Source organism: Oncorhynchus keta, chromosome 35, assembly GCF_023373465.1.
Source record: "Oncorhynchus keta strain PuntledgeMale-10-30-2019 chromosome 35, Oket_V2, whole genome shotgun sequence".
NCBI lineage: Eukaryota > Metazoa > Chordata > Actinopteri > Salmoniformes > Salmonidae > Oncorhynchus > Oncorhynchus keta.
The window spans coordinates 16,180,504-16,194,735 of record NC_068455.1 but is presented as its reverse complement, the minus strand read 5'-3'; the positions used below and the strand labels follow the sequence as shown (position 1 = coordinate 16,194,735).

Genomic DNA, 14,232 nt, shown 5'->3' with positions numbered 1-14,232 from the left:
AGAGAGAGAGAGAAACACACATGTCTGGATGTGGTTAGCAGTGAGGAAGGCCAGACCTACTATAACTGAAGGGCCATCAGTAAGCCTAGGAATTAACAACCCATTGCTGGTATGTGCATTGTATTTGTCAGACTGCGATTTACTGTTTTCCTCCAAAGAGAGGGAAACAAAGACAGAAAAATGAGCAAGGCTGTCCTGTCTGTGTTTATTCGTATCTATTTAATGTATATGTGTACAGTGTGTATGTTGGAGCCGTTCTTGCATACAGTTGTCGCAGCACAAGCCTTTGACGAGGAGAGAAAAACAAGATGCCGAGGAGAGAAAAACAAGATGCCGGGGTCGGGAGGGCAAGTTGTGCAAAGCGCGTGCTCGCTGAGTGACACAGTTCAGCACTAGCAAGGGGCCCCGTTGCAGAGGTCAGAGCAAGGTTTTGGCAAAGGAGCGAGCGTAGAAACAATGCACGCCCGAACCCCCCCCTGCATATTTATTCCTCATCTGTTTTTACAGCGTAAAGTATAAATGGGTCAGATGACGCGGCGAGAGCCTGCACATTGTCAACACAGGTAATAAGTCTCTATAACCCTCTCATTCCCACACACAGCCCTTTCAACAAATCACACTGCCCTTGGATAACACCACAGAGTAGACTGCAGCATAGAGACGTAGCCTATCGTGAGTCTTAAATGACACCCATAGGGCTCTGTAGGGCACTATATAGGGAATAGGGTGCAATTTGGGACTGACTCCTGACACAGAAAATAAACAACATATACACTCCAAAAGGACAAGTATGGATGTTAAATCCACAGCAGTATTTCAGACATTTTAAAAAGCTGTGCTCCAATTCCACTTCCAATGAACCAGGACACCCAAACGTTCCTGACGAGTCTCCTCGCGCACTCCATCAACAGAGGCATATTATTCGTTCCTTTCCTTTGCCTGATACCTCGTTCTGCAGTACACACCCTTCAGGCTTATGCAGAGATCAGTGAGAGCATCTCAAATGGCACCCTATTCCCTATGGGCCCTAGTTAAAAAAAGGCGCTCAATATCGCTTTGAGCATGGAGAAGTTATTAATTAGGCTTTGGATAGTGTGTCAATACAACCAGTCACTACAAAGATACAGGCGTCAACCTAACTCAGTTGCCGGAGAGGAATGAAAGTGCTCAGGGATTTCACCATGAGGCCAATGGTGACTTTAAAACAGTTACAGAGTTTAATGGCTGTGGTAGGAAAAAACTGAGGACGGATCAACAACATTGTAGTTAAGCCACAATACTAACCTAAATGACAGAGTGAAAAGAAGGAAGCCTGTACAAAATAAAAAATGTTCCAAAACATGCATCTTATTTGCAACAAGGCAGTTAATTAAGCAATACTGCAAAAATGTGTAATTTACTTTTAGTCCTGAATACAAAGTGTTATGTTTAGGGCAAATCCATCACTTCACTGAATACCACTCAAAATATTTTAAAGCACGAGGTTGCCTGCATCATGTTATGGGTATGCATGTCATTGGCAAGGACTAGAGTGTTCTTTTTTGGGGGGGATAAAAAAAAAAACAGAATACAGCAGAATACAGGCAAAATCCTAGAGAAACACCTGGTTGTCTGCTTTCTAACAGACACTGGGAGACTAATTCAGCTTTCAGCATGACAATATCCTAAAACACAAGGCCAAATTTACATTGGAGTTGCTTACCGAGACGACATTGAATGTTCCTTAGAGGCCTACAGTTTTGACTGAAATCGGCTTGAAAATCTAAGGCAAGACTTGTAAATGTCTGTCTAGCAATTATCAACAATCAACTTGATAGAGCTTGAATAATTAAAAAAATAATAATGTGCAAATATTGTACAATCAAGGTGTAGACACAGCTATAATCACCACTAATAAAGGTGCTTCTACAAAGTATTGACTCGGGTGTGAATACTTGTGTAAATCAGATTTCTGTATTTAATTTCCAATACATTTGCAAAAATGTCAACAATTGTTTTTTCTCACTTTGTCATTATGTGGTATTGTGTGTAGATAACCAATTTTGAATTCAGGCTGTAACAAAACAAGATGTGGAATAAATCAAGGGGTATGAATACTTTCTGAAGGCACTTTAGATACTTTTCTAAACTCACCATTTCCTGTATCTATCCCTATTGAGGGTCTTCTATTTGAGGCATGATGCAATTATGCAGGACAGAATCCAGACCTTGTTCACCTAACCTTGATGCTCTGCGTTTACAGCAGATTAAAAGGGACAATCTGTTTTTTCAAACAACAAAGCCTTCTAACTGCTAAAAATGTATGAACCAATCCCAGATTGCCTCTTTTTAAAGGGCCCTCTTTATCCTGTCCTCCCTCTACCTTTCCTTCCCTCCGGCCTGCTTGATGTGCTGACGTCACTCTCTCACACCGGCCTGAGGCTCGTCACTAGCACCCTGTATATTGTACAGTCTACCCTCCCTGGGCCGTGAGGCGTAGCTGAGGTGCCTGCTGACACTATTTACTACAGCCCTAAACCTCAGAGCAGAGGTTGAATGCAGAGGCCACAAGGTACTGAATAAGTCTCAAATTGCACCCTATTCCCTATATAGTGCACTACTTTTAACACATTTACCAATCGGTGCCCTTCTTCGCGGGGCATTGAAAAACATCCCTGGACTTTGTGGTTGAATCTGTGCTTGAAATTCACTACTCGATTGGAACCTTGGAAATAATTGCATGTGTGGGGTGCAGAGATTGTGTAGTCATTGAAAAAATTATGTTAACCACTATTACTCAACACGGAATGACTCCATGCAACTTGTGATTTATTAAGCACATTTCTACTCCTGAACTTGCCATAGCAAAATGGTTTAATATCGACAGGACATTTCAGCCTTTAATTTATTATTAATTTCTAATATTTTCTAAACACAAAATTCCACTTTGACTTTATGGGGTATTGTGTGTAGATCAGTGACACTTCAATTTTGAATTCAGGCTGTAACACAAAATGTGGAAAACGTCAAGGGGTGTGAATATTTTCTAAAGGCACTGCCTTGCAATGGGAGATCTGGCTCTTCAAGAGCCATGTTCTTAAGACAACCCTTAAACATTTGATCTGATGTTACGTTAAGCAAAAAGTGCATTGCTGTGGAGCAAGAGAAAGTAACTCCAAAACTATAACCGCTCAGTTAAAAATAATACAAATACAATTCTGAGAGTAAACGTAAGATTTATATCTTGGATTAATACTGTGCAGGTGCAATAAAGTGTTTATCAAAATGTCTGGTGAGACATCTGTACATGAGGTCATTTCTCTCCTCACCAAGCAGGAAAAACACTTTTTTTCCTGAGCTTGGCAAGCAGGATCACATTGTAAGCACAAAAACTGAACACAACCCCATAAAGAGGCCAGAGAAAGTGTAAAAGTAAACAGAGACTCACTAGCCTGTTTATTAGGTACACCACCCCATTCACGAAAATGGATCGCTCCTACAGTGAGTCACATGGCCGTGGCTTGCTATATAAAGTAGGGAGAGGTGTTCGATTGAGCGTTAGAATGGGAAAAACGAGTGACCTGAGCAACTTTGAGGGTGGTATGATCGTCGGTGACAGGCGCGCCAGATCCAGTATCTCAGAAACAGCCGCCATCCTGGGCTTTTTACACACAAGTGTCTATGGTTTACCGATAATGACGCAACAAATTTAAAAAAACTCCAGTTAGTGGCAGTCCTGTGGTTGAAAACTGCTTGTTGAAAGAGAATGACAAGAATGGTGCAAGCTAACAGGCGGGCTGCAGACAGACAGATAACAGTGCAGTACAACAGTGGTGTGCAGAACGGGCTATTGCAGCAGACGACCACACCGGGTTCCACTCCTATCAGCTAAAAACAAGACGAGGCTCCAGTGGGCACACTGTCACCAACACTAGACAATTGAGGAGTGGAAAAGCATTGCCTGGAACATGATAGTGAGTTCAGTTGACTTGACCGGCCTGGTCAGTCCCCAGACCTCAACTCAATAGAACATGTTTGAGATGAGATGAGATGGAACGGGCTGTTCACAGCATGAATGTACCGCCATCCATTCTGCAACAACTGCATGATGCCATCGCGTCAGCATGAACCAACATACCCGTGGAACGTTTCCGACACCTTATAGAACGCCCTGAATAATGCAGGCTGTTCTGGAGGTAAAGGGGGGTCCGACCCAGTGCGAGATGGGTGTACCCAATGAACTGTCCGGTGAGTGTATAGTTAATAGCTACTTAATCTATTCCATAGGCCCTGATGTGATAAACTGGGGAAGGTGGGGGGTTTGGGAGCTGGCCTGACTGAAGCCTCACAGCATCCATAAAGAGTAGACAGAACAGTTCCCAGAGCGGGGTTGTAGTACTGAGGTCAGCTGCGCACACGAACACACAAACACATACCAGTCACCTGGAATGCATTTCAATTAACGGGTGCGCCTTGTTAAATGTTAATTTGTGGAATTTCTTTCATTTTAATTTGTTAGAGCCAATTAGTTATGTGGAGCCAATCAGGTATACAGAAGACAGCCCAACTTGGTAAAAGACCAAGTCCAAATTATGGTAAGAACAGCTCAAATAAGCAAAGAGAAATGACAATCCATCAGTACTTTAAGACATAAAGGTCAGTCAATCAGGAAAATGTCAAGAACTATGAATGTTTCTTCAAGTGCAGTTGCAAAAACATTAAGCGCTATGATGAAACTGGCTCTCATGAGGACCACCACAGGAAAGACCCAGAGTTACTTCTGCTGCAGAGGATACGTTTCTTAGTTACCAGCCTCAGAAATTGCAGCCCAAATAAATTCTTCACTTAGTTCAAGTAACAGACACATCAACTGTTCACTACGTGAATCAGGCCTACATGGTTGAATTTCTGCAAAGAAACCACTACTAAAGGACACCAATAAGAACAAGAGTAGGTGAACGGATTATCTCCACATGCGTGGTTCCCACCGTGAAGGAGGAGGTGTGACGGTGCTTTGCTGGTGACACCGTGTGATTTATTTAGAATTCAAGGTACACATAACCAGTGGCTACCACAGCATTCTGCAGCAATACTCCATCCAATCTGGTTTGCGCTTAGTGGGACTATCATTTGTTTTCTAAAAGGACAATAACCCAACACACCTCCAGGCTGTGTAAGGGCTATTTGACCAAGAGGGAGAGTGATGGAGTGCTGCTTCAGATGACTTGGCCTCCACAATCAACCAACCTCAACCCAATTGAGATGGTGTGGGATGAGTTGGACCACAGAATTAAGGAAAAGCAGCCAACAAGTGCTTAGCATTTGTGGGAACTCCTTCAAGACTGTTGGAAAAGCATTCCAGGTGAAGCTGGTTGAGAGAATGCCAGGAGTGTGCAAAGCTGTCATCAAGGCAAAGGGTGGCTACTTTGAAGAAGGATTTGTATAACACTTTTTTGATTACTACATGATTCAAAATACACAGGACAAAATACATCATGCAAAAAACAACAAACATTTAAAGCATCACAGAGGGAAACTCACTAATAACAACAACAAAACTGAATGAACGACCATACCATAACTTTATTGTAGATAATCTCAGCTACAATTATTACAAAAGAGAACCAAAACAAAAAATGAATATTAAAGGTAATTGTGATCCATAAGGTGCAGACCTCAACCCACTGCAGCATGATATTACAGCATTAGTGGAGGTTTTTTCTTTTCCATGTCCCTTAAAATTCCGCTGCAGGTTGTAATGGCCCATATTTCCCCATACTGAAATCAGTGCATCAACAAGTGTTCCACTCCATTCCGTTCAATTCTGCTGGTGTTCCGCTGTTTGGTGACAATGACATTCTCACAAGTTCATTCCTAAAAGTCCCTGCCGGTCCAGACTATCCACCGGTTTCGCTACCCACCAGCAAGCAACTTGTTGCTATAAAGAGTGCATTTGATTTATTTCATTTAATGTACATTTTGTCATCCAAGAAGTTATATATTTTTTTTCTTTTAACAAAAAAACAACAACACTTTTACTCCTTGTCCAATATACCAGCCCTTGTTAAAAATGTATAGGGTCTGGAAAATGTTAGGTTTTTTAGATTGAAATCATAATAGTACATTACGCAAAATAAAAAATGTGGAGTAGGGGTAACTTTCTATTGGACATGCACTAAACCATGTGGATCTAGTCAAACATAATCTAGCTGGGGGGGATAGTGGACCAAACATAATTCAAGTCATGCCTATCAGAGGACATGGTAGTTTATGGGTTACATTACAATTCAATATTCAAATAATTACATTTAAGGTATACACAACACATACGTTTTAGCCCCTGATCTATTGTAGATATCTTTTACTACAGTGCTTTCATCAGATGGTATCCTGCTGTATGCACATTGTAGAATTCTCATCCATTGCCTCTTAAATACAATTGTAAAATACCAGCAAAGCCTAAACCACAAGTTATCCCTCCTCGTCACAGAACCATGACATAACCTACACTTTTAATTTTTTCAACTCTTTCTCTGACATGAGGTAAAGTATGGCGCCCAAGTGCAATGCTCAATTGTGCTACATATACAAAAAGAAAAAGAAAACAAAAAATGATTATCCGTTGCCAGTTTGCAATTGATTGAGGCCAATTTTATAACTACACTTCCATAAAACACCTTTACTAAGACTCAGGTTGGAGGCAATGCATCATGCTGCAACATTTAGCTTGAATTAGCACTTCTTAAGGGTGTAAATTCATCCGTGAGAAAAAAAAAAGCAGTGTGGTTGTGGCACCATATGAGTGATTTCACATTCTTGTTAAGTAATCTCCCCCACATGAAACATTGTGTGCGCACTTTGAAATTCCACATTTTGGGAACAAATTTTTATAAACTAAAAATATACACATAATAATAATAATAATAATGATAATAATTTAAAAAGATGTATAAAAAAAATATATAGAAGAATGTTACATTTGCTGTTGTAGTTCGGGGTCACACAACTGTTGCTTGAGAGCGTGAATCCAGATTGCACTCTATACGATGTCAAACTATATGATATAAAACAAAAACTGTCAGAATATCTACCACTGTAGTTTTAGTAAAAACCTCCCCCTTTAAGTCACACGTGAGTGGAATGATGTTGTCAATAAAGTATACATTTAGCAAGTATAGTATATTTTCACATATTTACATGGCTACACCAAAGTTCAGAAACCAAATGATGTATGGCACCAGGTTAATAGTAATGCATACATACACATACCTACTATGAACAAACAGTGCTTGGCTCGTTGCAGCTACTGTAGGCAAGTTTTCTGAACCTTCGAGACAATAGTTGCAGTATTCGCTTGATTAGGATACGATAAGTTGAAAGGCACCATTTTAGTTTGCGTTATTTGTCTGTCAAAGATATAAGTCATCAAATAGATACAAGTAACTGAGGGAATGTTGTTTATCAGTGCAAATAATTATGATATATATATATATATATATATATATATATATATATATATATATATATATATATACACACCATGTTCAAAAGTTTGGGGTTGTTTTTTTAAAGAAAAGCAAATTTTCTGTCCTTTCAAATAACATCAAATTGATCCGAAATACAGTGTAGACATTGCAAGTTAATCATTTTATGTTAGCACAGCTGAAAACTGTTGCGCTAATTAAAGAAGCAATAAAACTGGCCTTAGACTAGTTGAGTATCTGGAGCATCAGCATTTGTAGGTTCAATTACAGGCACAAATTGGCAGGAAACAAAGAACTTTCTGCTGAAACTCGTCAAGCCATTCTTGTTCTGAGAAATGAAGGCTATTCCATGTGAGAAATTGCCAAGAAACTGAAGATCTCGTACAACACTGTGTACTACTCCCTTCACAGAACAGCGCAAACGGGCGAGGCCCCAGTGCACAACTGAGCAAGAGGACAAGTACATTAGTGTCTAGTTTGAGAAACAGATGCTTCATAAGTCCTCAACTGGCAGCTTCAGTAAATTGTACACGCAAAACACCAGTCTCAACGTCAACAGTGAAGAGGCGACTCTGGGATGCTGGCCTTCTCAGCAGAGTTGCAAAGAAAATGCCATATCTCAGACTGGCCAATAAAAAGAAAAGATTAAGATGGGCAAAAGAGCACAGACATTGGACAGAGGAACTCTGCCTAGAAGGCCATCATCCCGGAGTCATCTCTATACTCAACTAGTCTAAAGAAGGCCAGGTTTATTGCTTCTTTAACCAGTACAACAGTTTTCAGCTGTGCTAACATACTTGCAAAAGGGTTTTCTAATGATCAATTAGTATTTTATAATGACAAACCTTGGTTTAGCTAACACAAAAAGTGCCATTGGAACACAGGAGTGAAGGTTGCTGAAAATGGACCTCTGTAGGCCTATGTAGATATTCCATTACAAATCTGCCGTTTCCAGCTACAATAGTCATTTACAACATTAACTATGTCTACACTGTATTTCTGATCAATTTGATGTTATTTGAAAGGGCAAAACATTTTAGCTTTTCTTTCAACAACAAGGACATTTCTAAGTGATCCCACATTTTTGAACGCTAGTGTATATTAGATTGTTCTAAGTACAGATGTCACAGTAAAACGACTTAAGCATATATGTCACTGCCATAGATATTCATCAAATTGGTCTTGTCCTGAAAAAAAAAGTTTATTTGTACTGATATACAGTATATTTAAATAAGACATAGGGCCTGGCAATGAGCAGAGTGCAGTGTCTTCTGAGGTAGTTTACCTATGGTAGGATTTTATGAGTTGCCATGCTGACGGAAAGCCTCAGAGGCATACATGAGATGTACAGTTAAAGTCGGAAGTTTACATACACCTTAGCCAAATACATTTAAACTCAGTTTTTCACAATTCCTGACATTTAATCCTTGTAAAAATTCCCTGTCTAAGGTCAGTTAGTATCACCACTTTATTTTAAGAATGTGAAATGTCAGAATAATAGTAGAGAGAATTATTTCTTTCATCACATTCCCAGTGGGTCAGAAGTTTACATTCACTCGATCAGTATTTGGTAGCATTGCCTTTAAATGGTTTAACTTGGGTCAAATGTTTTGGTGGAGCCTTACACAAGCTTCCCACAATAAGTTGGGTGAATTTTGGCCCATTCCTCCTGACAGAGCTGGTGTAACTGAGTCAGGTTTGTAGGCCTCCTTGTTCACACACGCTTCTTCAGTTCTGCCCACACATTTTCTATAGGATTGAGGTCAGGGCTTTGTGATGGCCACTCCAATACCTTGACTTTGTTGTCCTTTTTGCCACAACTTTGGAAGTATTCTTGGGGTCATTTTCCATTTGGAAGACCCATTTGCGACCAAGCTTTAACTTCCTGACTGATGTCTTGAGATGTTGCTTCAATATATCCACATCATTTTCCATCCTCATGATGCCATCCATTTTGTGAAGTGCACCAGTCCCTCCTGCAGAAAAGCACCCCCACAACATGATGATGCCACCCCCATGCTTCACGGTTGGGATGGTGTTCTTCGGCTTGCAAGCATCCTCTTTTTCCTCCAAACACAACGATGGTCATTATGGCCAAACAGTTCTATTTTTGTTTCATCAGACCGGAGGACATTTCTCCAAAAAGCACAATCTTTGTCCCCATGTGCAGTTGCAAACCGTAGTCTGGCTTTTTTATGGCGGTTTTGGAGCAGTGGCTTCTTCCTTGCTGAGCAGCCTTTCAGGTTATGTCGATATAGGACTCGTTTTACTGTGGATATATACTTTTGTACCCGTTTCCCCCAGCATCTTCACAACATCCTTTGCTGTTGTTCTGGGATTAATTTGCACTTTTCGCACCAATGTACATTCAAATCTAGGAGACAGAACGCGTCTCCTTCCTGAGTGGTATGATGGCCGCGTGGTCCCATGGTGTTTATACTTGCGTACTATTGTTTGTACAGATGAACGTGGTACCTTGAGGCGTTTTTGAAATTGATCCCAAGGATGAACCAGACATGTGGAGGTCTCAAATTTTTTTGATGGTTTTGCTGATTTCTTTTGATTTTCCCATGATGCCAAGCAAAGAGGCACTGAATTTGAAGTTAGGCCTTGAAACACATCCACAGGTACACCTCCAATTGCCTCAAATTATGTCAATTAGCCTATCAGAAGCTTCTAAAGCCATGACATACTTTTCTGGAATTTTCCAAGCTGTTTAAAGGCACAGTCAACTTAGTGTATGTAAACTTCTGACCCACTGGAATTGTGATACAGTGAATTATAAGTGAAATAATCTGTCTGTCAACAATTGTTGGAAAAATGACTTGTGTCATGCACAAAGTAGATGTCCTTACCGACAAGCCAAAACTATAGTTGGTTAACAAGAAATGTGTGGAGTGGTTGAAAAATGAGTTTTAATGACTCCAACCTAAGTGTATGTAAACTTCCGAATTCAACTGTATATCTATTAAATATAACACCATATAATCCTCTTCAAACCTCCTAATTCATTCATCAACTTTAGGAACCATTAATTATTTAATTCAGTTTCTTGCACAACCCACTGTTTTAGGACAATACAGGTGTACAGGATAAATAATGAAACATCTGTGAGGAATGCCATTTTCGAGTGAGAAAGAATCTTAGAATCTTAAGCCCCCCACAGACTGTACAAATCCAGCCGTTTTCAGCCACAATTTTGCTGTTCCAGACACTTTCACACCGTTGTAAACGATTGTCGGACGGCTTGGCTCGTTCTGTATGACAGGTCTGCCGATTAAGTACCGCTACGTGCTGACGGTCGTAGGCTCGGTGTAGAGTGGCTGGTGGTACGAGCTGATTCCGGTAAATGACCAATAGGAACACGGCACACAATAATACGATTATTGTGAATAGTCAGATTACTATAACAGTTCCATTTAAACATGTATATGCTGTGTAAGAAGAATGATTTCCCTAATATTCTTGTTTACATGACAAGGCTGAAATCGGGCTACCTAATGGGAATTTGATAAATGCACCAAATCGCCAATCAAAATAAACGTTCTACCACAGAGACCACGCTATTTTGGGGAAGCAGATTTGATTGAGTGGAAATATAAAGGTTGCTTGTTAAAACTATGCAGACTTTCAGTTTTTACACTGCTGTAGTTGACGTAGCCTCAAGTCAAATCGCAGAATGTGACGACAGAACTGAAGAAAATCTTACAATCTGACAAGGTTGATATCAAGATTTTAATTTGGTAACATCGCACAGTGTGACATGTGACAATCGTAAAAGGCTGAATCCGAAGTAGTCTTGCAAAGGCCTTGGACATACACTAAGACTGCGCTGGCCACACACGGTGAGAGATATAGAGTGCAATCGGTTTACTTCAACAAGCTACAGTACAGGAGGCCCCCTCCATCTGATCATGGCCAATTCATGTCTTCTTCCTTTGAAGAGGACTGATGCTCAACAGAGAAGGAAGACATTCGTTTAGGCCCATGTATGTGCAGAATGAGAATACCCTCTGGATTTACCCCACCAAATCATCAAGCATTAAATCAATTGGGCAGGGAGAGAAGAAAAACAAAGAAAACATCGATGCAACTGAACCACTACAGCTTGAAGGCTGCTAGAACAGGACAACCAACCCAACTGACAGATTTCAAAAAGGTCAAAGAAAGAGGTATTATAGTTACAGTGCAAAAAGGATGAGAAATTCAAGCTTAATACAACACAAAACATAGCACCAAAAACAAATGCATGCAATCAACTGAGGTATTCAAGTGAAGAGGGCTTATTGATACTATTGAGAGAAAATAAAAGACATTTAGTCTAAGAGGCTATGTAGTCACATAACGTGGACGCTACGTCACAATGTGTTTGAAGTAAATCATTAAACAAAAAGGCTGGTGTGCATATCCCTAGGAACTGACTTCACATGTGCAACCCCGTAGAGTCACATCTGTATTAGCTTTGGTAAAGTGAAGGGATGTGTGAACCACGATTCTGTTGAAAAAGAAGAACAACCTGTGTCCTAAAGACTGTACTCAAAAGGTGCTCTGAGTCTTACAAAATGACCAACAAAATAAAGATGATCAATCTTGGTATCAAAAGACATTACTTGAGACTAAAGTTGTCGACTTATGCCATAATAATAAACATTTCATATCTCTTTCCCTCTAGATATATTGATAGATTTATAAATGTTTATATAAGCCATCCAGTTGCCATGGTTATTAATACATAAGCTACACGAACATGCATCCTCGAGTGCTGTTTAAAACTATTTTTTAAATTTACAGTAAGCGGGAATGTTGAATTCCTATTCTTTTTTTCAGGATACGAGGGAGAGCCTTAGTATGTAAGGCAAATAATATTTATATTTCATCATAAATGTATATATATATTTTTGTTACATATAGGATTTTGTTGTCCAATCCGACCACACAATTCTGAACATAACAGACCCTAATGGAATAAGTGCAATAATGATTGAGGGTACGTCCCAAATGGCACCCTATTCCCTATATAGTCCACTACTTTTGACCAGGGCCATATGGTCCTATATAGGGGATAGGGTGCCATTTTAGACGCATCCTAAGAATAGCATCTCAAGACAGAGTTTCAGACAGAGGTGGGCCACACTGGTCGTCTTCACTGGTGGTCTGGCCTCTGCTTGCCATTTCCTTAGCAATAGCATTTTAAAAACCGCTTTAAAACTGGCACGAGTGCACAGACTGAGGAGTATAGCGTTTTTAGATTTACACCTTTGATTTGAACTATGTACAAATCTAATACTACTCATAATACGCATACGCCTAACATCTCACTGACACAAAGCAAAGGTTAAACAAACAAAAAGTAAAATAAATAAAAATAAAAAGTGAGAAATTAACAAAAGCAACACCTGACCTTTTTTTCTTCTTTTTAACACTTTGCTATACGTTAATAAAGCACTCTTGTGATTACACAAAGCAGAGAACAGAATGAAAGGAAAGATTGTGTTTGCAAAAAATGTAAAATAAAATGTGAAATCCGTTACAACTAGATCAGCTCTCGTTGTGACTTCCCCATGTCTCCACAGAACGTTCCCTGGCTGCCTTGGTTGTGCCATTGAGGGCTGAAGATACAGGACTAATGCTGCACTGTGTTGGTAGCTAGCATCAGTTGCTAGCACTGGTAGCTACTGGTTAGCGTCAGTAGTTAGCATCAGTGGCGACTAGCTAACATCAGTAGCAAGCTAGCATCAGTGGCTACTGGCTAGCGACAGTTGTCGGTAGATAGCGTCAGTTGCTAGCATCAGTAGCTAGCATCAGTAGCTAGCTAGTTAGCGTGTGAAGCTCAGTTGTTTGGGACCTGAGGTTGGTTGGCTTTGAGGCTGCGCAGGGCCCGGCGCGCGGCAGCAGACTTGGCGATCCGGTAGCTGCGGCCCACGCCTTTGAACTTGCCCTTGCCCACGACCTCCACTGTCACACGGACCTTCCCGTCGTACGTCCGCTCCGCAGGGCTGAGGAAGGGGGCATTGAATTACATACAGGACAATAAAGTGAAGTGGCATCCTAGTAACATGGTCAGGAAAGCTTCCATTCTAGAAACTAATTAAATGTTGTACAATGCATATAGATTCTATAATATGTGAATTATAGAATATATATGGGGTAGGGGGTGAGGTAATGGAAAAGAGAATATAATAATTGCAATCAAGTAAGTAAGCAAGCCAGCTAAAACGGTTAAAAAATATACACAGTAACAGTCAAAAGTTTGGATACCTCATTCAATGGTTTTTCTTCTTTTTTTTTTAAACAAATTTTCCACATTGTAGAATAATAGTGAAGACATCAAAACTACGATATAAAACATAAGGAATCATGTAGCAACCAAAAAAGTGTTTTATATTTGAGACTTTTCAAATAGCCACCCTTCGCCTTGATTACAGCTTTGCACACTCTTGGCATTCTCTCAACCAGCTTCATGTGGTAGTCACATGGAATGCATTTCAAATAACAGGTGTGCCTTGTTAAAAGTTCATTTGTGGAATTTCTTTCCTTCTTAATGCGTTTGAGCCAATCAGTTGTGTTGTGACATGGTAGTGGTGGTATACAGAAGATAGCCCTATTTGGTAAAAGACCAAGTCATACTATGGCAAGAACAGCTCAAATAAGCAAAGAGAAACGACAGTCCATCATTACTTTAAGACATGAAGGTCAGTCAATGCGGAAAATGTCAAGAATTTGAAAGTGTCTTCAAGTATAGTCTACAATGTAGAAAATAGTAAAAATA

At 40.0% G+C, this 14,232-nt stretch overlaps 1 protein-coding gene across 1 annotated transcript in view; it reads right to left on the bottom strand.

The window, feature by feature from the left end:
• Positions 1–5,542: 5,542 nt before the first annotated feature.
• Positions 5,543–14,232, bottom strand: part of LOC118373750 (endoribonuclease Dicer-like) — a 65,970-nt gene continuing 57,280 nt past the window's right edge. The window contains 1 exon segment of the mRNA XM_035759968.2: positions 5,543–13,459. Within this exon segment, the coding sequence (XP_035615861.2) occupies positions 13,294–13,459 (166 nt within the window). The 3' untranslated portion in view covers positions 5,543–13,293.